The sequence below is a fragment of the Lutra lutra genome, chromosome 2 (genome assembly GCF_902655055.1).
Source record: "Lutra lutra chromosome 2, mLutLut1.2, whole genome shotgun sequence".
Classification (NCBI taxonomy): domain Eukaryota; kingdom Metazoa; phylum Chordata; class Mammalia; order Carnivora; family Mustelidae; genus Lutra; species Lutra lutra.
This window is the reverse complement of record NC_062279.1, coordinates 7828222-7855302: the sequence shown is the minus strand read 5'-3', so window position 1 is coordinate 7855302 and position 27081 is coordinate 7828222. Positions and strand designations below refer to the sequence as shown.

The 27081-nt window shown below is 38.7% G+C and overlaps 1 protein-coding gene across 10 annotated transcripts in view; it reads right to left on the bottom strand.

Annotated features, from left to right (window-relative positions):
- Nucleotides 1-12: 12 nt before the first annotated feature.
- Nucleotides 13-27081, bottom strand: part of WDR17 (WD repeat domain 17) — a 114115-nt gene continuing 87046 nt past the window's right edge. For 5 of the 10 annotated variants that reach the window (XM_047714071.1, XM_047714114.1, XM_047714100.1 and 2 more), the window contains 12 exons: nt 25825-25889; nt 22998-23130; nt 22125-22216; nt 20758-20857; nt 19609-19748; nt 15202-15313; nt 11610-11751; nt 11211-11313; nt 9713-9814; nt 6393-6491; nt 5903-6086; nt 2882-3894 (listed from right to left, as the gene is read on the bottom strand). In XM_047714071.1, coding sequence (XP_047570027.1) covers nt 3775-3894; nt 5903-6086; nt 6393-6491; nt 9713-9814; nt 11211-11313; nt 11610-11751; nt 15202-15313; nt 19609-19748; nt 20758-20857; nt 22125-22216; nt 22998-23130; nt 25825-25889 — 1392 coding nt within the window. In that variant the 3' untranslated portion in view covers nt 2882-3774. Of the gene's footprint in view, nt 2338-2881; nt 3895-5902; nt 6087-6392; nt 6492-9712; nt 9815-11210; nt 11314-11609; nt 11752-15201; nt 15314-19608; nt 19749-20757; nt 20858-22124; nt 22217-22997; nt 23131-25824; nt 25890-27081 lie in introns of those variants that run through there. The other 5 variants (XM_047714081.1, XR_007124516.1, XM_047714122.1 and 2 more) reach the window with 5 other exon arrangements.

Sequence of the window (27081 nt, the reverse complement as noted above, 5' to 3'; positions counted from 1 at the left end):
TCCCTCTGCCTCTGCCTGCCATTCTGTCCGCCTGTGCTTGCTCTCTCTCCCTCTCTCTCTGACAAATAAATTTAAAAAAAAAAATCTTTAAAAAAAAAAAAGAATAATGATATTTCTTACCTTCTTACAATTTTATATTCACAGGCAGACATTTTTCTTCAATGGGAATTATTCATACCTTTATGCTATCTCATTAACAGTTTCATTTGCGACTTCCAACCCACAGGAGTATTTCGAATGCGGAATCCCATGACGTGCCTGTCAATTTCCAGCTAAACTCTTGTCAGTGGTTCTGCATTTTTGAAGGCTTGGCTTTATTAGAATTTCTATCTCCAGAGACTTCCCAGTTTAATTTCACATTTTGGGGCAGGTAATATTTAGTAAAAGAAAGTAAAGAGACCCCCAATGAAATAGGATTACTTCTTGGGAGTGTGTTTAGAATCCAGTTTTATCTGAGGTAAAGGGTATAGTTTAAATGCCTATCTTACCAGCTATAGGTTATTTATCTGTGAACCTTGCGTTCTAATGGGACAAATCTAAAGTAGAAGATTATGAGAATAACTTTCAACCCATAAAATATAGTTCCTTAGAAAAGGGTTATAGGAACAAGTCTTCTGAACCTTGGCAGGGGAAAAGATCCAGAGAGAAGGATTAGATTTGGATAAACAGTCATTTTAAAAGTTTCTTTTTTCTTCTCTCGACCATATGTTCAATCTCCTGAAAAAGCTAATCACTCATGGCCTGACTATGGTAAGTTCCCAGGACTCCTGCGGGGCCTTTGGAGAGCTGTGGAAAAGATGAGCTTGTCTTACAAGTTTCACTTCAGAGTGCGTAAGAACATGAAGGTAGCAGGCATCGGCAGCTTCAAGAGCTTCCTGAAGAGGAGTTGTATTGAGAGGCCAACACTACAGGCGGATCTGAGGAAGGCCATTTGCTTCACCAGCGATCTGTGGCAGAAGGAAGCAAGGAGCTTTTCTAGGAGCTAGAGCGCCTCCTCTAGGAGAGTTTCCAATCCACAGAACACTTATCACGAACGGAAGGCTCTGGATACGCTGTTAGTATTCATTAGTTTAGGGTTTATTGTGTCAGTTTTTCCTGGGGAATCCTCCTCCTGACAGTCCAAAGTGATTTTTTAGGTTTCCAAGTAAGGTAGTCACTTGGTAGCTCAAGCCCTTCACATCTCTGATGACTCAGACCCGGCCTTTATGGAGAAACAGTGTTCTCTCGGTGGTGGTTTGGAGGACAATACTGATGCTCATCTTAGCAGTTAACTCTGTCATGTCTGGTTTTAATGCGGCATTTATTGAAATTCAGGGGACCTGAAATACATTCATACCTATATACATAAAAATCTAGATAACTACAGGCCACATTAAGCACAATCCTATGGTATTTAAATTTAGCATAAAAGTACTTTCATCAGTTACTTTAGGAATAAATGTTTCAGAGATATGGCACAATAAAAACTTAGTAAGAGCTGACAATGAAGATATCTTCTGTATTACTGCTACACTAAATAAGAAACCCTAAGTTTTATAAACAATTGGTGAGGCTTTACTATATTCAGAATGCCTCTTGACTTAAGACTGAAAAAGTGTCAATCTTCCTATTATAAGGACAACAAAATAAAAGTCATTGCTTTACTGTGATGATGTTCCTGAACACCTCTGGATGATTTCATGGAAATATAGACAATAAATATATATAAATTTTGATTGACATGAAAATCATATTTTCACAAGATATAACTCATTTTGATGTCGCAACTGTGTTAACCATCTGGTAATTCTTATAGGCAAAATATTTTTCCAATGCTATTAAAACCATTGTCTAATGAGACTTCTTTCATAAAAGCATAATTAAACTTGGAAAATAATTTGTACACATCAGTAATATAGACATTTTCTTAGTAGTAAAATAAGTTCATATTATTTGGGTTTCATACATATGAAATTTAACAATAGAAAACCTTCTATAAATTTAAAAAATTGCTTTGTTTTTCATATTAAGGCACAAGAGATGCAAACTGACATGGTCAAATGACACAGTTCCATGAGGAATTCATAGTTATAACTGGTAATAAGGTATAGAACACTGTAGAAGTCAGAATAACAGATTTGTACTTGAATCAATCCAATTTAGATTTTAGACACAAATTGGGTTACTCCTCTATTGTCTTCATGTGCTAAAGAGTTATATGAATTTTTCATAGTTTATACATAAAATATTTTCCTGCATTCATTTAAAATGAAGAAGGAAACAATCATTTATATATGTATAACTTACAGTCAGTGGATCTTTTAAAGCAGTTAAAGCACAAAATATAGGCTTCTTAATCTATTTTAAAACAAAAATAAGGAGAATTATAGTAGGAGTTCAACTGCTATATATGAATGAAAAGATTTTACTACATACATGCTAATGAAAAATCCGCCTCATCTAAAAAATTTTGAGTTATGCCTATCACTAAGGATTAAAAAAAGTTTCATACTTTTGATGTACTGCATACATTCTCTTCTATATGTTCATTAAATTTTTTTTATAAAATAGAATTTAGGCCCGTAACATCTTTTTGACAGAGCTGGTCAATGCAATAGATATATACATAATATATATTATTTACTGTTTTAAGAATCTTGTTAAAGAAAATTTTAAAATTAAGTGCAACAAATTTAAAGATAATAAAAACCACAATTATTCTAATTATAGGAACACACTCTGTAATAAGACAAAAACATCTATATTATAAATTCTGTAAAACAGTCTGAGTATCAAAGTACCGTTCTTCCCAGTAATGCATTAATTTCATAGACCTCTGAGTGAGAATTCTAGTGCAACTGAAATACTTGCAGTCATTTCTCAGGCTTTTTTTTTTTTTAAGTAGTTTTGCTCTTTTAATATTTAAAAAAAACTTGAGTTTATAATATACCCCAAATTTCAACTAATATGTACTTACAGAAATTTCTTTGAAGCTAATTTTTTCAAATAAATTATGTTATAGAGTTAATATAAATCAATTAGAAATTACTGTAAATATTAAATGGTAATAAAAACTATTATCACATACCTGTAAATTCTCATACAGATTTAACTGCATTTGTGTTTTTTACTCCTCAATTTTTATTATGCTTATAGACTCGACATTTACTTTCAGTTCAAAAGACTTGGTAATGCTTTCTTTAAAAAATAATAAAACTCGGAAGTATTTTGACTGTGTGTCCATTTATTGATACATATCAAACTCATTACTGGAAACTTATTAAATATGAACTGAAATGACTGGTTTACTATATATTTTACAGAGGACAGTATGGGTGTTGGTTAACTTGAAGGTCTGTCATACATACCTTACATTTTGATATGTCAAAACAGTCATTCCAATATTCAGTAAGTACTTATTCTATGTCCAGCACTATTGTGGGTGTTACATTATTTAATAAGTTTCAATGTTTCAACAATATAATATTTTGGTACTTTTATGAAACTTTGGTAACTTTATGAAACTTATATATGCTCTTTTATATACTTCAGCCTTTTATAATTTAAATATTATCTTTCTCCCTAATATGGCTATTCTATTTTATAGAGGACACATCTATTTTTCCGTGAAATCATATAAATATTTTATTATTTGAAGTTAATTTATAAAGTCAACTCTCATTCCCCACCATCCCCGCTCCCCTCAACCTTTGGCTCTTGGACAACAAAGGCTAAAGTAATACTAACCCACAAAAGGTCTTTAAAAAAAAAAAAAACAAGGAGAAAAACTTTCTGTCAAAATGGGTTGAGTCGTATTCCAGTCCCTAATGGTGAGAATGGGTTCACCTTTGCCCACATCAAAGCGTCATTCAGTGAGATAGTGGATTTCCCATCTTCAAGGAAATATACAGGGCCCTGTACACAGAGTTGAGGAAAGAAAAGATGGGATTATAAATTTGCAATGTGCTTATAAACTTCCAGAAACAGAATCCCTTAAAAAGAAAAAACACTGGCAGTATTCAGACAATGCTAATAGAAAATTTTTAAAATACGAGAAAAGTCAGATTTTTTGAACTACTCCAAAATATAGAAAAAATTTTAAATATCTTAATATTATGCCCGGATGTCTTTCAAAATAGAATTTGGTTTTATAATCAGAATTCTCTGAATAGAGTAGTGCTACCTATGACAAAGGTATTGCTAATCCATTAACTAACACAAAGTTAACATTTTATAAAAGTATATATGCTTAAATAGACTTAAATACACTTCGCTATTTCACTCATATAGCCTACATCAATACAGCTGGGGAAACTATTTAAGCCAGAAGCCCTGAAACTCCTCTCCAGAAGATAAAAAACATACTGCTGTGTATGTTATACACAATTTAAAATCATGTCAATCGTATGATGTAAAAGCGTATTTATGATTCAGTTACTTCAGGTACTTTGTCAAGGGTAGTTCTGAAGAACCGAATTCAAAAAAAACCTTTTAATCTATTTCTCCCAGCTCTCAGAAAGAAAAGCATGATTTCAAAAACACAAAATGGACTAAAAACTAATGTTCTTAATTCTTTTCTAGAGTGAGCAGATTTTTGATCATGACTTCAAATCACTAAATCATGTGTAGACGTTGGAAAACCCGTCATGTGAAGTAGACTGCTTCCTACTCAAAGACAAGTGACATCTCACAGTTAGAACCAGAACAGTGATTTCTATCAAAAGACAAAGATCCTGGGAGGGAAACACCCCATTTACATTAGTGCTAGATGATAATGAGTAGGTTCTCTCCTACTTCAGGTCTGGGTGCAGAGAGGTAAGGCAGCCTCTCTGCTAGGTCATTCGGCTACTGCAGATGGAATGGAGAAAAAGAACCTGAAGGGGAGAAGTGAACAGGAAGGTGCGCCAGGTATACGAAGGAAGGACTAGGAATGGCACGGGGAGGGCAGTGAGTAGCACTGAAGATATATTCTAAAAATTGCATGATGATTTTGCTCTTAATTATAAGTTACTGAATTCACTGCTTTGATTATCTCTGAACATAAGTGGATAAAAAAGCATGCACACAACTGAATGTCCTGTCTGCTTTTTGGACTGTCCCCACTGGCCTGGCATATCGTAATAGAAATGTAATAAGTCACATTCCATTAGAAATAAAGAATCCACTGTGTAAAATGTGAATGTTTTTCTGGGAAGTGGTGTTCTTTGTGTCTGTACTATAGCTTCAATCCACAGTCTGTGTGGACGCGGCTTGTTGTTCCATGTGGACACTTCCACCTGGCCTGGCTCTGAGACCATGAAGGCGTCTCCACTTGCCCTAGAAATGGGGCACTGGGAGGTGTCACTCCCCATCATTACTTCTGATTGTACACTAGGGACCTTCCTTAGGGATTAGCTATCCCTCATGATTGATCCCAATAATTTGTAATTGTTGAAAAATTCAGTAAGCCAATATAAGAGCATGTATATCAATAATATACATATGCCAGTTCTTAATTTCTTGTGTTTATAAAATACAAATGGAGACTATAAAGTTAATTTTAATCTATTGCGATATGATCATTTATAACTATGTTGACTGGCTTTGTTTCCCTTATTTAATTTCCCTAAGGATATGATCTACAAAAAAAAAAAAAGGATATGATCTACATGTATTTTTAAACATTTGTCACTCAGTACACCTGTTACATGAATTGCTTTCACGATAATAATACAACAACCATCTCTCTGAATGTATTTGGAGGAGAGACCATTTAAGCTAACCGTAGAGCATTAAGGGTGTATCTTCTCACTAAGGCATCAGTCCTCTTCATAGGTACCTCCTCTTATTCAGATTATGCTTATTTTAAGACCATATTTTTAAAAATAATGAAACACATGAAAACAATGGAAATGAACAATTTATGCCTTACATTAGGCTGTACCTGGATTTTTAATCCCGTAAGACAAGAGATGTGGATATCAGAATGACTGGGCAGATTTGATCCAGTCACGTAATCTGGTCCAACAATTCCTCTGAGTGGTTCTTGTTCTAGTCTCTTTAGTAAAGTTGCATAAACCATTTTTTGTGAATCAGAAGGGGGTGTATAGGCAGACTCTTCCGATGATCTATATTTTCAACAGATATTACATTTTCATTTTTGTAAAATTATTAAGGTTTAAATCAGAAACAGTCTGTAAGGATTATTTGGTCCCCCTTTAGAAATGATGGCAACTTAGACTTGATTTGTAGTAAAGTGAAGGGCTTTGACAAGACAGAAAAGAACAGGATTGTAAACTATCACCAAATATACGCTGAACAAACCAAGATGCATTATTTGGCTAAAATTAAGAGTCAATCCACATTTTCACCAAGTTTGTCTATAATATGAAGTAATACCTCCGCATTCCAATTTTTCCATCATCTCCACTCACCGGCTGATGGACTGTGTGCAAGCTCTCCACGCATCCAACTCCTCCGAAAGGTGCTCAATTTTTAAAGGCACTGACACCGCCCGACACTTTAACAGCTGACTGAAACATGTGAAACAGAAATTAACATCTGGCACCCAAGACTAAGATATCAAAAAAGCAAATGTGCTTTAAATAACTGCAATTTCAGATTTAACAACTGCTCAAAAATACGTGTGTATACACGAAGGTGTGCGTGTGTGAGCTCGTGTGCGCGTTTAAGTGCCCTGAAGTCAAAGATGTTCGGTAAGTGCCAGTTGGATGACGGTCTGAGTGAGCAGATGAATGAATGAACCGCAAGGGAGGCTTTGGGGGGATGGGCGAAATGGGGGGCAGGGAGGAAGGGGGACACTGGTCGTGAGGAGCACGGGGGTGACGTACAGAAGTGCTGAATCATTACACAGTACGCCTGAAACTAATATTACACTGAAGGTTAATGAGATTTAAATACAAACTTGAAAAATAAAATGTAAAACTTGCAAAAAGTGGGTAAACAAAGGAAGGAACAAGCGAACTGTGGAGAAAGGAGAAACGAGCCAAGCAATGTCATGTACCGGTCCCGCAAGGCTGCTGTGTGGTACCACTCACGTCTGAATTAAAAGTGAATATTAGGGGAGTAAGAAAGCAAGTGGGAGAATAGCAAGAGAAGAATGTCAACTTGGTGGAAAGGAATGGACATGAGGACTGCAATTCTTTAAAGACAGACATGTGTGAGAAAAAGCCGCAAAACAGTGACATCAGGGATCCATCACATCTCTGTAGAGAAAACTGGAAAAGAGATATGATTAGTATTAATTAGGAAGCCTTAGATAAATAATTACTAGTCCTAGTTTCTTTAATAAGTTACGAACTCAGTGGGTTTTCCAAGGAACCAGTTAGCTGAAATTTAAAAGTAAAAGCTGTTTGGGAGATAGAAACAGAACACAAGACCTTAGAGATGAAGTAAGGGTTAAGGAAGCCATTCTGTAACGTGCATTTTCTGGTTATTCCGGCTAATTGTAATCATTCTGCTGGGACATGATAAGACTTGGTGAGGAAAAAGGTAAAACTCTCCCCCCATACACACGCATGTCTAACACTGTAGAAATATTATCTCAAATTGACTAGTAGCTTTTCATGTTCTTTAACCCCAAATGACTAAACTTAAAATTTTTACTGACAATGTGGCTAGATCCAAAATGAATTCCTTAAACACTCTGGCTTCCCTGTCTACAAATCTGCACTTGATAGGACTTCATCTGTGCAGTCATTTGGGTGATCTGCTATAAACAAAGCAGTGCCAGAGAATGAGGAGAAAAACCAAGGTAAGCAGTGGAGGGACGCTGAGAGAGGGAAAGCTTCCACAGGTACGGGGGGAGGGGGGGGCACGAGTAATTCAGTTTGGCCAGAGTGGAGGACAGAGAAGGTGCAGGGGAGGCGTGGTCGGAGCCCTGTTTTTGCAGACCTTTAATGTAAGACTAAGGATCTGGAAGCTCTGTGATGGACAGTGGGGGGTCCGAAGGGTACCGAGGAAGGGTGGTGCTGATGGGAGCTGCCAGGAGGCAGATGCCACAGCAGGAAGGGGATGGAGCAGAAGAACAGAGATGCAGAGATCAGGTGACCAGACACAGGGCTGAGGCAGGAGGGAGTTAGGGCAGACCCTAACTATGGCAGTCAGAAGAACACTTAATCAGGACCCTGATCGTGTGATTCTGGGTGACAGAAATAGAATGACACAATCAAAAGAAAGAGAGCACACAGGAGAAGCAGCAGATTTGAGGAGGACAAGGTTTTCATGTTGAGCCCATGGAGCTGAGGCCAGACTCTGGCCGGCCACGGGAGTGATGCCTGAGTATGAAAACCACCGCGGAGGCGATGGGTGCGGCCACAGAAATGTTGAGGGTTCCATGGAGAGAAAACTGAGGGGAGAACAGAGTGAGGAAGCAGAGGAAGGGAGGGAGCAGAGGGCCAGAGAGAAACGCCCCGGGGGCTCAGTATGAGGGGCGAGGGCAAGGGCTGAGACAAGAGGACAGACACCTAGCCAGCGAAGTAAGAAGTTCCTTCCCATGAGGGCCTTCTCCCTTTCTCGTTTTACACTAGCAGGCTTAGATGCATTCTCCTGAGTCTCTCCTGCCTCACGTGTAAAAGCCTCCTTTTATTTCTGATTCTATTTCAAGGGACCATTTTCCCTGTCTCTACTTTCATTACCCAAGTCACATGTAAATGGAACACATATCACCAAATATTTTCATTCCATGCGGTACATCCTATTGCTCCCATCAGGTATTTAAATATTGTTAGAAACTGCTTTCAAATTTGGGTCTGCCGCCTGCACAGAAATAGGTTTTTCCCCGAGTTTCCCCGCAGGGTCACTTCCCACTGTCCCTCAGTCTGCTCCAGGTGGTGGCCTGAGTACCACACGAGGTCTTCGTGGAGACGGAGAGGGAAAGGAGGGAAGAGGAAGCTCTCTCGGAAAGTCGGCCCCGTGTGAGGGGCGCTCAGAAAAACTGCTTTTACCCACAGAGGCTCAGCATTTTTTGGAGTTAGCTACTCTGCCGTGGAGCAAACTAGTCAACTGGGAAGGGATGTTTTGCAAAGGCGCGGTGGATTTTCTTTCTGATGATAACAAGTTTTAAGCACAATGGCTGAAGTTCAGCAAGCGGGTAGAAAATAGAGGAGTTTGGCAGGACTGCTAGGCTCAACTCTAAAGTAGTGAGTCACCCACTGTTCACAAATCCTCTTTGCTTTTTCTTACTCTAGAGATCAGAAAGCTGAAATACCCAGTTTCTCTGTTTCTTCTAAAAACAGAGTTCCACGGTTCTCACCGAAGGGAGGCATATAACCCAAGTGAGCCTCTCCTTCCCGAGTCCGATGGCCTCATGCTTTAGGGTCCCTGCCTTGTCACTCTTCTCTGCTTCCTGCTTAGGATGCAGACCTGTCATGGTGGGTTCCTCAAGCAAGCGGAGGGGAGCGGAGGAGGTTAGCGTCAAAACAAGGGAAGAATTCAGTCCTGGATGGACTTCGTGCATAGCTCTAACAGCCCTGGGAAGCCGATCCCAAGCTGATCCCAAGGGTCTTGACACAAGACCAAGAAACCCCATGTGTCTAAGCTAGAATTAGAATTTCTATCATTTACATCCTAATTCACTTCTAATTCATAGATTTTTACCACTGCTTTATTATAAAGTGCATGCTAATGAACCAGTGGACACATATGATATGTACGGGAGGCCTTCTAGGATGTACTTAGAGTCTCAGTGAAAGGAATTTCCCTACGTTTGTAACAGAAGCGAAATTGGTTTTACCTTGTGTATTCATAAAGTGCTGGAACGATGCTTTGGTACTGTCTTCTGATAGCCAATAGTGCCCCAATATAACCACACAATATAAGCAATTCATTTCGAGCTCTAGAAGAGAATATATATATACATATAGATATATATCTTTAATTCCATAACTTGAGATCTAGAACGTTACTCACGTATGTAGTCACTGTACTTGCATCTCTGTATTTTGATGAGTGACACAGCAAAATATGTTTAGAAAATTTTCCAGACTTGGGATGCCTGGGTGGCTCAGTTGGTTAAGCAGCTGCCTTCGGCTCAGGTCATGATCCCAGCGTCCTGGGATCGAGTCCCATATCGGGCTCCTTGCTCGGCAGGGAACCTGCTTCTCCCTCTGTCTCTGCCTGCCTCTCTGCCTACTTGTGATCTTTCTCTCTCTCTGACAAATAAATAAATAAAATCTTTAAAAAAAATTTTTTTTCCAGACTTGAAGATGTTTTATTCTTAAGTTAACTCCTATTCACACACTTATGCTATACCACAAATAAGGTTTAACTCTTGTCTTCTTGCTTTTCTCTATTCCTTGTCTGTTTCTTCATGTCCATTTTACTCTAAATAACTCATTAGGCTCAATTTAGGAATTCCTGGCATACTCTGTAGACTCTGGGAAAGGACAGAGCATATCCACTCCATTTCTGGCTAGGGAAACTTGTCAAAGTTTCCCAGGCTGTGGCGTCATCATTTCCACACATGCCATTAAAGCAAAAATAGCCCAAAGCCTCCATTATAAACTACACAGTCTCTGGGGACCTTCAATCTATGGACAACAGTGTCCTTAAATGACACATGAATGCAGGGATGGTGTCTGTTTTTCACTTTCTAGCACCTTCACTTTTCTCCCAGCCTAGTATGATTTGCACACAGTTGCTATGTAATAGATAATGACCACTAGCTTCTTGAGGACTTGAGGACTAAGACTACCCCACAGCTCTGAATTAGCCCTATCTGAGCCAGTTAGGGGTGTGTGCATGTGTGTGTGTGTATGTGTGTGCACATGTGTACACATACATATATAAACATACACACTCTAGGTATTAGTAAATAGGACGACTAAGATTATTTGTTTCAAATTGATCTCTTTATGTTTTCTTAAGAATAGCAAATAAAGGCACGCCTGGGTAGTTCAGTAGGTTAAGAGTCCAACTCTTGGTTTCAGCTCAGGTCATGCTCTCAGGGTCATGAGACTGAGCCCCAGGGTAGGCTCTGAGCTCAGCCCAGAGTCTGCTTAAGATCCTTTCCTCCCTCTTCCTCTCCCCTTCCTCCCCCTCCCTCTAAAATAAATATATATATCTTAAAATTAAAAAAAAAAAAAGAAGAGCAAATAAAAATGTAATTTTTTCTACAAGGGCATCTACTGGTCCAAGATGATCTTTTTTCGTGATCTGAACACTAAAAACAATATAACCATTTTAAAACATTACATAGGTTCAGTTACATATTTTGGAGAAAAAGTACTCACTTAGTACACGTATGCAAGACTAATTTTTCAGTACGAATATAACTCAGCAGGTCAAGAACAGGATAAATGGTATCCAATGTCCAATTTGAACTAGTGATGTATTCTGGCAAAATAAAACCAAATACGAGAGTCTCTAAGTAATAGTTTTAAATGTGTTCATCCAATTTTTAACTTATGTAATTAATTCTCTTCTGGTCAATCCCGTCTACCCCCTTATTTTCTGGATCACAAGTATTTCCGTATTTACTGTTTTTAAGTCCCCATACTATACAATCACCAATTTCTTTACTTTTTAAATTTAGGATGGCCAGTGCTTGATTTTAACGTTGCTTGTCAATATTAATGAAAAGATCAAGTAACTGGGTAGATTTTAGATTATACTAACAACTAGAAACTTACCTTTAATGAAATCAATACCAATAGGAAGGGCTTTTTCAGGTTCCTGACTTAACAAGTAGTATTTCACAGTTTCAAATATATTACCATCTGCATGGGCTGTCTCCGCTAACTGCATACATTCCTCTACCGTGGGTAGCTTGCACTGAAAGTAATTGGTTTGATGATGTTACTAAAATTTATAGGGATAAAAATGGCAGTATAACTAATAAACATTTCCAATATGTCTAGTATGCTTTTCTTATTAAAGTCGTTCAAAATAGATGTAAATGAGATAATTTGTATTAAGAGCATACATTTAGGAAAACATCTTTAGGATCTAAATACAATAAATAGGGTATTAGCTAATGCGTTAATAGCTTTCCATCACATAAACACCTAATAAAAGAGGTGGAAGGAAACTGTGATAGTTGGAATTAGTATCCATGCACGTAATTCAGGGAAAAAACAGCTGAGATTTGCTATTTCAAGATACACTGATCAATGCCAGAAACTACATCAAATGTAGAAAATGTCAACAGTACACTCTTCCACAACCTCTACACTCTGGAGTTTAAGTTCACTTGGCCTTTGAGACAAAGCCACGTCATTTCAAGCAGGAAGGCAAAACACATATAAGCTCTCACAGTTTTTAGCTCTGACATTCTGAAATGCCACAAAATGGAGATTTTGAGCCTATGAGATTTCATTACTATAAAATGCAAAGCAATACTCCCATTTTTTTTTTCAAATAATTTTTTTTCCTGTTGAAACAGAGAGCCTGCTTCTCCCTAGGTAAGCTCTTCCACTTCCAGAATGTAGGCAGGAATTGAAAGTTATCTTTTATACCAAAATCTGATGTGTTCATGACATTTGAAGAGGAAGTGTTAAAGGTCTGCTGGTCAGTTTCTAAGCAACACCTATAAATTGTTGAAGGCTTTGTCTCACTGGTCTTCGGCGACCCCGGAGATGGTGCTCCCGGGACAGAGGGCTTTCCTGTGTGACCCCCCAGGCCTCAGTTCAATCACAGTAGGTCATGGGTCTGCTCACCTTTGAGATTCCTCACGCTCATCCCTTCATACTTCCCCTCTATGTCCCCTCAAGTGACTAAGATGGTTTATTCGACCTATTTATTAATGCTCTTAATTCAAGAGCTTCATAACTTCTGTGACTTAAAGTGGGTGGGGAGATTGGTAAAGGAGGTGATGGGGACTGGGGAGCGCCTTTGCTGTGAGGAGCCCCGGGTGATGTGTGGAAGTGGTGAGTCACTATATTGTATACCTGACACTAACAACCCACTGCATGTTAACCACCCGAAGTTAAATGAAAACATAAAAAATAAATAAAAATTTGGTAAACTGAACATTTTAGATTCCTTAATCTCTCTCTCTTAAACAATTACAACAAACTCTATTAAAGGGGCTTTCATACATATAACATTTCCACATTGTTTCCCCATCTTCATTTACTAAATGCCAGTCTTTACTGAGCAACTACTATGTGCTAGGTACTATGCCTGGCTAAATAAAATAAAGTTTCTTCACTTTGTTACATGCTCCAAGAGTAAAGGAAATGGAAAAATGATTTCTATTGAAATTTTATTCTCAAATAAAATATAAGTAAGATGATCATTCTTGTAATTTCTGTCCCGTCTTAAAATTCTAAGTTATATAAATCAACAAAATATTTGAAAACACAATTTTTAGCATTACTTGTGAAACTGTCCAGAGGCAGTAACACGAGTACACAAACTGACTAGTCTTTCTAAAGAGTTATTAATGAAGTCTGACCAGAAAGTCTGACATCTTTTTAGAACGTGTGATGAAAAGACTGTGTGAATGTCATCTTGCCCATGTCATTACCAGTGTGTAAACACAGACAAATATTTTTCCACTCTAAGCCTCAATATTAGCACCTGCTGTTCTCACCTCAGAAGATATGTGAGTTACTCTTAAAGCACTAGGCAGTGTGTCTGCATGGCCCAGTGTGTTACACGGCAGGTCCTGATCTCAGGGTCCTGGGACTGAGCCTGGCACAGGGTGCTGCAGTCAGTGAGGACTCTGCTTCTCCCTCTCCCTAGCCCTTTGCCTCCCCTTCCTCCTGCTCCTGCTCTCTCTCTTTCTCATATCAATCAATAAAACATTAAAAAAAAAGGCACTAGGGACGCCTGGGTGGCTCAGTTGGTTAAGCAGCTGCCTTCGGCTCAGGTCATGATCCCAGCGTCCTGGGATCGAGTCCCACATCGGGCTCCTTGTTCTGTGGAGAGCCTGCTTCTCCCTCTGCCTCTGCCTGCCACTCTGTCTGCCTGTGCTCGCTCTCTCTCTCTCTCTCTGACAAATAAATAAATAAAATCTTTAAAAAAAAAAAAAAAGGCACTATGCAACAAATGTAAAGTTCCTACTTCCTTATTTTAATTTCAACATGGAAATAGCTTTTATTTGTCATATTTGTAAAAACAAGCGCAGCTCATTTAAAAAAATAATTCACAAAATACAAAGTGTATAAAGAAGTTAAATCACCCCAAATCTCACAACCCACTGATTACTGTGCATACTTATCCTTTCACAGGTATCTTTCCTGGTATCACACACTCACACACACTTCCACACATCTGCTCACACACTGGAGCTCACAAACACACACACACACACACACACACCTGGTCTATTTGTACTATCACAATACTTAGTAAGTATCCCGTTGTTGAATGAATAAGGCCACTCAGCCACTGGGCACAAATCAAGGGTCATATAAGTGTAACAAAACATGCTTATTTTCAGAGTTAAAGATAAGAAAATGTTTTATTCTATCTTACATTTTTCTTAAAAGAACTGTACATATCTCCTTGAATATGCTATAAATAACATAAGTACGTACACAGTTGTTTTCAAAACGAAAATCACACGGCATGTGCCTATTTCATATTCTGCCTTTTCATGATTGCTTTACAGCCATCTACAAGCGCCAATAAAAACAGAACTTCATGACCTTTTTAATGGATTAAAAGCACTGAACTACAAAAATGTGCTGCACTTTATATAAACCATCTTCAGATTATGGAATATTTTGGTTGTTTTTATATAAAATCTTGGCACATAAGTTCCTATATTCTATAAAGGAATAATTCCTTAAACCACTTTAGAGTAATGCATGGGAATTTCATCATACTTCATTAACTCTTTTAGGGATCCTAAGTTGCATATTTTTAAAAAGTCAGATTGCATGTTCCTTACAATGCAGAGCGGCAGAGTGGGAAGGCCTTGGGAAGCGGAGGCAAGCAGGCTGAACCTGACATTCACCCTCCGCCTTCCACTGAGGGCAGTTCCTTCCCTTCTCTGAACTCTCTTTCTTTGTGGAATAGGAACAATATTCCTGGCTTTTCAGGGCATCATGAGAATTGAGTAAAAGACATATTCATGCGAAAATCTACAACTGTCCCAAGCATACAGTAGAAGCTAAAGAAATGTCATGTACCGTTACCATTTTTGTTCTATTTATAAAAGGGTTGGGAAGGGATATGTTTGTTTCCCTGCCTGAATCTGTATGTGCCCGAACCTACAGTTAGTTAAATCACAGCACTGCGTTCTGACTGGGGAATGGACTGTCCTGAGCTTACCTTCTCACGAAGATCGTTCAGCTCTTCAGTGCAGCCTGGGCAGAAGGCACACAGTTTGACCAGCTGTAGCTCATTGTCAGGAGTCATCAGCAGCAGATCGGCCGCCAGATTCCTACGCACGCAACAAAAGGGGAAACTTCAACTGAGGAAAAAAAAATCTAAAAATAACATTTAGAACTATTTCCAAGGAAGAAAATTCTACCGCCTCCCTCGATTTTCTATTTATATAAACAGCACCAATTTCCTACCTAATTATGGAAGTCTTCTAAATGTGGATGACAGAAACTGAAGAGCATGAAGGATAAATGGATTATGAAATTTCTGTAGTTTTTTTTTTTAATCTAAGTGAATCTTGATATATTCATAATTAACTTTGTTATTACAGGACAATTCTCTAACCAAGCTAAGTAGAATTAGATATGTTCTTTGGAGTGAATTACACAGCAAATTTTGTCAAAGCTAATTCTCATCAGCTTTGGTCATGCTAGTCAACCACGGCTCCTTAAAACCAACAGAACACCTAGATGTTTTAAGTTTAGAATTTGGGGTATCCCGCAACTCTCCTAAACTTTAGGTGGAAATCAAAGATAGAAATGCAATTTTTGGATTTACTTTTTAAAGATTCAATAAATGGAATAAATCACTTAAAAAAATAAGGTACTTTAAAGTGTTGTATGGACTAAACAGCTTTACATTAAAAATATTTTGTATATCTTCTTAAAAATCACTAGGTAAAGAGTTTTTGGTTGCATACATCATAACTGAGAAAACACTACTTTTTAATGGTTCGAGATGTTATCATTCCATTTTCAAGAAACTGATATTTGACACATTCAGCATAACCTGAGAATAGACAATATTTCAAATGTGAATTTCTGAAGGTCAGACTTCTGAGAGTAAAATCCTCCTTCACCTTCTTTGTGAAGCCTTCAGTCAAATGTACACTGGTCATTTATATGAATCAATCATTTTTAAAACATTAAGAGATGTTTGAGAATACTGTGAGCTTGGAACAGGAATAGATAACTTGTGTGTGTCAAATATTCTACCATCACAGAGCAGGTAACCCTTTGGGTATTTTTACAAGTCTCAAATTAGGGTAATTCATCTGTTCTTGCTAAAAGGTTTCAATGACTCTGTTTTCTGATACCAACATTTAGTAGCAGTATTCAATTATGTCCATGAGAATAGGGAAATTACCATTTGCTTTTATAGGGCATAAAATAGCTGTGCTAGAGGCACCTGTGTGGCTCAGTGGGTTAAAGCCTCTGCCTTTGGCTCAGGTCATGATCCCAGGGTCCTGGGATCAAGCCCCGCATCAGGCTCTCTGCTCAGCAGGGAGCCTGCTTCCTCCTCTCTCTCTGCCTGCTTCTCTGCCTACTTGTGATCTCTGTCTGTCAAATAAATAAATAAAAATCTAAAAAACAAAAAAAAAATAGCTGTGCTAAACTTCTATTCAAACTTTTATGAACATTTAAGTCTGACTTTCTCACAGTAGAATTATATAGTCATACACTGAAATTTACAGCAATGCTAGTTAATTTTATTCACTCTTTAGTGTAATTTACCATTTATTGAAAATTCAGGACACGAATTGGGGAAAATGTATATATTTGTAATAATACAGACCTACCTAATAACCTAAAATCTGAAATTTTGCTACCAGAATAGGCGTTTTTTACTTGCTTAGTTATTAACTATCATTTAGTACTATAGAAAGTCACAGTTTGTTTATTATGCAAGTTTTAAGTATAAAATCAGGAGTGATTTTTGTATCTGGGCTAAAGGAACTGTTCTTATTACTTTGTAGCTAGGTTTTACATGTTATAAATTCTATGAAAGAACTAGCATTCTGTGAAACAATGAAGCAAGAACAGGTAATGATCATTTCTTAATACAGAGTTCATATTCTAAAACTTTAATATTTTAGAACTTAATATTCTAAAATAAAATATGAGTTTTTTAAGTGTTTTTATAAAACAAGATAATACCTGTATCCAACAGATGGAAAGCTAGAAAGAAAATGATTTTAAATATGAATACCATGGATAATATGCAACGAGAACCAGGAAGAAGGAAACTTTTACCAGTAAATGCAAAATAGGCAAAGTACACTTAGTTTACAAAATTATGAACATTCTCTTGAAATTACACAGCTATCCATTTTTACTTAAATTTCTGGAGCTCTATGAATACCACAAGGATTACAGATTCCCCCTACAAACCTGATTGGTGCCACATATTTCAGAATTTGAACTTTAATCTAGTTTCTTGTGCATGTGTCTATTCTATGGATATATAAAGGAAACTCCTTGTGGCAGTTATAAGGAAATGGAAGTTTGTTTTGTATTAAAAGCAACTAAGATATATAGTCAGTTGAAAGATTTGTTTAGACCTCACTTAAATTTAATTGCTTTTTTTTTTTTTTTTGCTATTTTTTACCCTCATCTAAAAAAAAAAAAAAACTAATCACATTTTATTGAGATTAGATGATGAATTTTAGCCTGGAGTCCGTCACCTTTGTGACTAAATAGCCTGAGTTAAACCTCATGCTTTGGGATGGGTCCAAGGCAAGTCGCAATAAGTATGTAACTGACTGCTATCCACAGGGAAAACCGGGCACTCGCAAAGGATGGTGGGAAGTTTAAGGCCGATGGTGGGGGAGGGAGCTCTTATACGTGTTAAGATATGGTAAAAATTATAAAATCCCTGAGATTCCTGATTCACTCTGAAGCCCCCAGATCCAGAAAGAAGAGGAAAATGGGAAGTGCTGCTCTTCTGCTGATTTAGTCACAGATTAAGGATGTGGTACAGCATGACAGCTCCCACAGCCTGGATGCTTGTGTTGCCCCCTGAATTCCTATGCTGAACCTAATCCCCAATAGAATGGTATTTAGAAGTGGGGTCTTGGGGAGGTGATTAGGTCTTGGGAGCCGAGCCCTCATGAATGGGATTAGTGCCCTTATAAACGAGCTGGCCCCTTCCACAAGTGAGCACAGCAAGAAGATGGCTAATGATGACCCAGGAAGCCAGCTCTCATCAGACACCCGATCTGTCAGCATCTTGATTTTAGGCTTTGCAGCCTCCAGAACTGTGAGAAATAAGTTTCTGCTGTTTATAAGCCACCCAGCCCGTGACACTTCGTTGCGGCAGTCTGAACTAAGACAGTAGCTAAGTGCAAACTTTGCAGCCAGTTTATGTAACCTTGAATCTTGGCTTTAGTGGTGATGGAGACCTGCGGCGAATCAGTATTGACTGCAAAGTATCTAGTGGGTCATTCCACGTAAAGTGCTTCAAATGGTGCTTGGCACACGGTAAGCAGCGCAGAAGGGTCAGCCGGCCATCCTTATGATTACTATTTCTGTCCTCTGTAGATGCCAGCAGTGGGGTCTGTCTAGCTCCACCGTAAGAGTGGCACGTGTGTGCACGGGGTGTACGATGGGAAGAGGTGCAAGACCTGAGAAGCAAGTTTATTCGGAAACTCCTTGGGGTTCTACATACTTTGCGGAAAGAGAAGATAAAAGTCTACAGTTGCCTTTACTCAACAACTGTCTTTTTTTTTTTTTTTTTTTTTTTTTTTAACAACCGTCTTTTGACTGTCAGCATCGTGTGTTTCCTGAGGCGGCTCGGTGAGGAAGGACCGCCCGCCCTGAGATCAGGGCGCTGCGGACGGGAGCGAGGACTGCTGGGACAGGGCCCTTCCAGAGTCGATGTCTTGACATGCTGCCCACCTCTGGGGGAACAGCCTGTTCCGAGTCTCCGGCTAAACCACACTGTTACTCTCCATTAGAAAAGTGACTTTATTTTCCACACCTTAAACTAAGACACAAGATCTGACACGAATGAGTGTAGATATGCAGAATTTAAAATGTGGGAATGTGTGGTCCTGATTATCTTAAGAAGGGCACATTTGTTCTCACAATGTTTTGTGTGCTGGAAAGATCGTGGAGGTGCACCTGCCCCGAGTCAGAATGGGTCACGGAAGATTTCCTTCTATAATGAGGGTAGTTCCCACTGTCACTTCGCTGTCATGGCCCGGTTTCCTCCCATAGTCTCTGCTAGTAATTTAGAAAAAGGAGATGCTGTGCTCTCCCAATACACACCAAATGCAACTAACTTACAGTATTTAAAAAATGTATCCCGGGACGCCTGGGTGGCTCAGTTGGTTGAGCCGCTGCCTTCGGCTCAGGTCATGATCCGGGCGTGCTGGGATCGAGTCCCACATCAGGCTCCTTGTTCTGTGGAGAGCCTGCTTCTCCCTCTGCCTCTGCCTGCCACTCTGTCTGCCTGTGCTCGCTCTCTCTCTCTCTCTCTGACAAATAAATAAATAAAAAATCTTAAAAAAAAAAAATTTAAAAAATGTATCCCATCACTGTAGAATCTTTCTTTGAATTTGGAAATACTTACCATGTGGGAATCATCATGCATTTTCTTGCCAACAACTCCAGGGCGTAGTGGGTGCCAGGGGCCGCGGCCTCCCCCAGCGCAGTGCCCACACACACGGCCAGTTCCAGCTCATTCCCACGGATCAGGTACGCCATAGCACGCTTGCTCAATGACAAAATAATTGCTTCAGTTTCATAGACGTGGCATTGGCTCATCATTCCCCGCCAAGCTCATAAAGTAGATAAAGCAGTATTAACCTATAATCAATCATTCTTACAAAGGATTGAATGTCATATACCTATGAAGTTCTTATGTAAGTACAAATGCAATTTGCAGGTGGAAAAGCCCACGATAAAGGGTCAGAGAGGAAATTTTTATAAGGTCAGAATTTAAGTTTAAAACCCTCAGTATTGGGCGCCTGGGTGTCTAAGTTGGTTAAGCAACTGCCTTCGGCTCAGGTCACGATCCTGGAGTCCTAGGATCAAGCCCTGTATCGGGCTTCCAGCTCCACGGGCAGTCTGCTTCTCCCTCTGACCTTCTCCCCTCTCATGCTCTCTCTCATTCTCAAATAAATAAATAAAATCTTAAAAAAAAACCCTTAGTATTATTTTTGTAATTAATAACTGTCTTTCTGCCATATCCTCCACATGTCTTTCAATCTATCACAAAACAATGTGAATTCTTAAAAGCTTTTTCAGTAGTGTGCAATGATTATCAATTACCCCTTAAATACACTATGCCTAAGGATATACGCAAAATAGAACCCATCTTTACTTCACATTCTTCTTATTAGATTAGTGGGTCAAACAGAAAATACCTTAAAAACAGAATATACCAAAGAATACTTAAAAGTAAGTGCTCTCCAAGGTCAGGTATGCTGAGTCCCAGTCCAGATTCTTCCATTTACGACACTACTGCTCCTCACATAAGATGAAACACTTAAAATAAGATGGTTACAAACATGTGTCTTGTGATAAAAATAAATTAATTGGGGGAAAAAAAAGATCACATAGTCTCTAGAGTTCATGTGTGCTTATAAGGCCTGGGAGCTCAGGCTTGGAAAGCACACACAGTCAGATCTCACACAGAAGGTGCTGCATTTTTTCCACTCCAACACCATGCCACGTCTTAAGAGCGTCTCATCCACAGACAGCACAGTGAAAAATGTACCTCGGTGTTATCTACAGCTAGCTGGCAGCACGCGGCTAGCACGGCCCGCCCATCCCGAAAATACCACTCCGCTAGTTCTTCACTGACTTTGTGCAGGAGTCTAGAAGAGATAAAAGCATATATTCTCCATAAACGCAAGGATTCCACCACAGAATGGACTAACGCCCTTTAACAACAAGCTGATTAAAGGATCAAATCAGATTTAATTTGATATCTTTTATTAGAGTATAAAGTCTGATTTTTGGTAAAAAAAAAAAAAAAATCAGGAAAGCAGGCGGGGCAGACAAACCACCCTGCCAAATGTCAGACGAAAAGCTTAACTTTCAGAATTCACCATCCTACACTGAATCATTTATAACTCAACTATAGGGACAGTCAAGCTTAGAAGTAAATGGAAACTTTCAAAATTTAGTGGTGACACCAAGTACAGGTGGTGTATGTTTGAGCTTAGTAATGGCACAGAACAGCAGCAGAGAACCAGGAAGGAGTACGCTGGTCACAACACTATTTGTTTAACATTTTATGACTCTTTTTTTTAACTTGATAAACGTCCTTAAAGTTTAAATATCCAATTATCTAGAGCAATGAAAGGAGCCAACAGATGTGGCACGGGAAAGTAGATTATTAGATTTTACAAAGGTCAAAAGGCTGAGGAATTCTAATCTCCAATTCTTTTAAAAGTATATATAGCTGGATTTCTTCTTTAAAAGGAGCATAAGTTGGGGCGCCTGAGTGGCTCAGTGGGTTGGGCCGCTGCCTTCGGCTCAGGTCATGATCCCAGGTCCTGGGTTCGAGCCCCGCATCGGGCTTTCTGCTCAGCAGGGAGCCTGCTTCCTCCTCTCTCTCTGCCTGCCTCTCTGCTTACTTGTGATTTCTCTCTGTCAAATAGATAAATAAAATCTAAAAAAAAAAAATAAATAAATAAAAAAAATAAAAGGAGCATAAGTTTTATTCCCAACACTAACTCTGGGGTCTTGGGATTATGAACAATGAACAGTTATCCACACTGACTTTACAGTGAAACATTAATAAACAGCACACATGTATTTTCACAGCCCCTCCTTCCCTAAACAGGTCTGATCAGTTTTTAAGTATTTAAGTACTTAGGCGCTTTATTTGGGATCTCTCTACTGAATGCGTTTTCCTTCTCTGGAAGGGACACAGAATGTCATAGGCTGTGTCTCTGTGCCTGACCTTGCCCTATTCTCCGCAGGAGGAGCCGAAACAGAGTGTGACCGTGGTGAGAAATGAGGTGACCCTGCCAAGCCTTCTGTATGCAGAGAAATATGAACTTCATGGTTCTCAAAACCTCCTACACGGAAGCCAACCATGAACATATGACCCCACACAAGGGATGAAATGCTCACTCATTAAAGTCCTCCTTGTAGATATCATCGGAAGATGAAGATCCTTTCGGTGTAGAAACATGTAAGGTCTGCATGTTTCCCTCACAAGCAGCCTAGAATTTAATGAAATCTTTAATTAATTTTTAGCTAATTCTTGATAGCTGACCAGTTTCAAAAATTTTTTTTCCAGAATATTATTTTGATCAAAGTACAGTTGACCCTTGAACAACATGGGTTTGAACTGCATGGGTCCACTTTATGAAGATTTTTTTTTTCAGTAAATACAGTACATCACTGTAAATGTATTTTCTCTTACTTATGATTTTCTTAATAACATTTCTTTCCTCTAGTTAACTTTATCATCATAATACAGCATGCAATACATATACAAAACATGTGTTAGTCAACTACATTATCGGTAAGCTTCTGGTCAACAGGAGGCTAATCAGCAGGTAAGTTTTGGGAGAGTCAACAGTTAACTGGGTGGGGGTTCAGTACCCCTAACCTCTGTGTTGTTCAAGGATCAACTACTTACTCAAATCATGTTTTAAATTTATACAGTTTGAAGATACCCTTAGAATTTGGAAAAAAAAAACAAAAACGTGAACTCCCTTTGTATCAACAAGTACATGGTTACTAGAAAAATCTGCTCAAGCACATCTAACATTCATCAGTACACAGAAGTTCAGACATCGGGATGCTGGTAGGTCTAAAGTACACTCGATGTGCTCAGATCGTGTGAGAGTGATGTGGGCGGAGACAGCTGGGAGGTGGGCGGAGGCCAAGCCATCCACGACGCCGGATCACGTGATGGCAAGGGCGCACGGTCCACACAGCCTTCCTTCCACGCGCCCACCCACCAGGGCACAGAGCCTGTGCAGTCCCGCAGCTGACCTGTGCAACAAGCAGAGCTTCTTTAAGCTGACCTCTGGACATAAAAAAGTCAACTAATTTTTTCACATCACCAATGGCGATGCAGTAAGGAATGACATCATCCTTGTCTTCCTGGATTAACTGATCCGCTCTCCTAGTAAAATAAGAACAATTTCTTTTATAATATGCTAATTTCAAGGTTCTAGTTCCGACAGAGATTTTCTGAAATATCTAAACATCCAAATATTCAAAATATGTGGCAGATTTCATAAAGCCCTTTTGCATATCACTTTTCTAAAAGCCTCAAATTTTATAATCAAATCAGATATGGAAGACAAAAGTTTTCTGGAATAATAAATACTACAGATACTTGCTTTCTCTTAGAACACTACGTATTTTCATATTTTTAAGTGCACTGAACATTTTGGTCTTTAAATGAATGTAGCTTATCTATTACAATGAGCAGTATGTTTTCTGAAAGTAAGTTGCAAACCAGGTATGTGAGCTGGGATATCTGCTTTCACCTGCATTAATAAATCCAGGGGTGTCTACTTCATCACAGACAGTAGAATGTTAAATGTTTTACTGAGCACAACCGTGAATGGAGAGCTTCTAAATATAAGTAGTTTAAAATCATTAAAAAAGATAATATAAAAGTATAAATATTGGTAATACAGAAAATATTATGAGTACCCCAAGCAAGGTAGTTAAGAAAAAATAATGCTCCTGATATATGAGGGGAAGACAGGATCCTGATCTTGGACATGATAAAGGGTTTACTTATGCCTACCTCTGTCTCTCTGTATCCTGTCTTTCTCTTTTCCTAAGTCCCAGGTAGTTTTCCAATGACCAACCAAATTAATTCAACTCTTACAGTTTCATTAAAAACTAATCTGGTCTATTTAACTTATGCTGGCATTTGCATTAAACTACATTTCAAGTGCCAATTTTTGGATAGGTGTAGCAGACTTTTTTTTTTTTTTTTTTGACCCAGCTTATTGTTAACAGTCTTCCATTCATAGTGTCTCTGGCATTCTCCCCAAAAATAATGTTTTTAACCACCTGACCCTGATTTCCTTGTTAGAGGAATAATATCCCCTTCCTAGGGACCGGGGCTGAGATACTGCCACTCAATCTCTCTGAACGGCTGGATTTATACAACACAAACTTGGGCGTTGTGGGGAGACCACTTTCTGGCCAAATGTGAATTAAGGAGCAGAGAATATCAGATGTTGGTTTCCCAAAATAATCTGAGGGTTTTGAAGGGTCGGGGGGTGGGAGGTTGGGGGAACCAGGTATTGGAGAGGGCACAGATTGCATGGAGCACTGGGTGTGGTGCAAAAACAATGAATACTGTTATGCTAAAAATAAATTTAAAAAATTTTTAAAAAATAAATGAAATAGTTTTTGCTGAGGTTGAAACAAAATGGTTTTGTGAAATAATTATCGCTAACTTGGCTTTATTAAGGTTTCCGTGGGAGGGAACAACATTCATAATTATGCAATGAGGGTGCAGGAACTGAGAATTATTGGGGATTCTTAGGACTTAAGAGGAGGGGGAGCCTTAAGAGGAGGGGGAGCCTCTCTTAAGGGGAGCCTACAGTGCGAGGGCTGGAGCCAGAGTGCTGATGAACGCACCATCGGGAAAGCAGGTGCTAGCGCACAGTCTACGTTCCTATAACAGGTAAGTTTGTTAATCCTTTTGCATTTCATGCTTATCCTCTGACAGATTTTTATTTGTACATGAGAACTGCAGTTGAATTTACTTCTAAATCATGTGCCAGGAAAGAAAAATCAAAACTTTTTAATGCCAGGAGGAAGGCAATTACTCATTAGACAGTACTCTACGGGCTTAGAGCAAGGATTGGCACAAAGTGAGGACTAACTAAATAAACATTCACTGAATGAATAGAATAGAATAGAACAGAAAGCAGACTTATGTCGTGCATTGAAACGTGTCTGCCCAAAAGATATGCTGAAGTACGACACCATGATATCTACAAACGGAACTTTATTTGGAATTACGGTCTTAGCCATGTAGTCAGTTAAGATGGAGCTGTACCAGTTTAAGGGAGAGAGGAAATCAAATATGACTGGTATCCTCAAAGAAAGGGGGACAGAGACACAGGGAATAACGCCCTGAGAACACAAAGCTGGTGTTGGGAGTGACGCACCCACGAGCCAGCAGGTGCCAAGGGTCGCCGGTAACGCCCGCAGCTGGGGAGAAGCATGGAGCTGAGTCTGTGTCAGAGCCTTCAGGAGGAACCAATCCTTCCAGCCACCTGACCATGGACCTCTAGCCTTCAGGGCTGTGAGAGCCTAAACACCTGTTGTTCTATGCCAACCAGCTCATGGTGCTGGGTTGTAGCAGCCACGAGAGACGAACACATCTCCGCAACAGTCTTCTTTGTCATCGGTACCTCCTTTATATTCATGGAGGGAACATGGCAGGGATTAGTGTCCAGAGAGAAGTTCTGAGTTATGACTCTCTAAAAGTTATTTGTAGAGTAAGTATTCTGTGAACTTCTGGTAACTGTCAGAAACTCTTACCACTTATATTTCAATAGCAATATATTCACCAGTAAGTATGTTTACTGATCTGTCAATTCCGCCACTGACAGGGGAAAATCTCCCTTCCACTGTTTTTTTCAGATGTCAGGTCAAATATAAGAACACCAAAATGACTTGTAACTGATTCATTTAATTCACTGTATAGTAGACATAAAATTCAGCTATTTTTAAAGACAACATAACAGTAAAAATTCTCAAATGTTACTATCATATTTATATACTGCTTCCACTTTAATATATTTCAAAACATGTATCTGGACACAGACTCTTGGCTTACCTCTGCATTAACTTCTTCCAGTATTTTACAGACACCCCTGGGGCGACGGACAAGGCTTTGTCCCACTAGAACAGAAAAAAGAAGAAAAACATGTTGTCTATTTTAAATTTTATGTATTTATTTATTTGAAAGCAAGACTGAGAGCTGGGGGAGGGGCAGAGGAAGAAGCGGACCCCCCACTGGGCAGGGAGCCCAGGAATCTGGGATCCTGACCTCAGTGGAAGGCAGAGGCTTAACTGACAGAGCCCCCCAGGCACCCTGATTGTGCTTTTAATGGACTTTTTTTTTTAATGAACTCACATTTATAATATGAGTTTTTAGTGTATTTTTAGAGTGTTTGGATTTCCAGGAATATTTTTGTATTCTACCTGATGCATTCCACAGAGTATAAATATTACCACATTTTAAAATAAAGTAAGATATATAAACTGTATTATTTAGCAGGGGAAATCCCAAACCTAGAGAGCAGTGGGCAGAGTGTAGGAAGGAAAAGAGTAGTAACTAAACTATACAGTCTGAAAAATATACTAACTCATCTTCTGACACAACCCTAGAGTAATTTGTTTTATGGTAGTCTATAGTCTATGTTCAAAATAATACATGCTGAAATTTTTACTAGTGTCACTTCTCCTTAACAAATAAGACATTTATTTCTATTTTTATTCTTTCCTTGTTTATTTATAAACTTTATTTCTTGTCACTTCTTCCTTTTTAGTTGATAATAATGATCTTCATATTTTAAAAATCAGATGTTATTAAATATGATCATTGTTCAGTTAAGACAAGTGGACAATTATATGGAAATATAGATTTCTTTTTTTTTTTTTTTTTTTTTTTTAGAAATTGAAGATTTTATTTATTTGACAGAGAGATCACAAGTAGGCAGAGAGGCAAGCAGAGAGAGAGGAAGGGAAGCAGGCTCCCTGCTGTGCAGACAGCCCGACCCAGGGCTCGATCCCAGGACCCTGGGATCATGACTTGAGCCGAAGGCAGCGGCTTAACCCACTGAGCCACCCAGGCGCCCCGGAAATATAGATTTCACTGAACTCAAGTCTAGAAGGGAAATGAAGGGAAAGTATTCTGAAATATCAAAACATGAATCCAAGTTTCATTTTAATTAAGATTCTCCTAAACAGTAGAATTCTACTAAATCAAGGCTAGAAAATTGGTAATTAGCCTGAAGATAATAGGTTAAATTTTAAATAGGAAACTTTTTTTAAGTTTTTATTTAAATTTCAGTTAGTTAACATAGAGTAT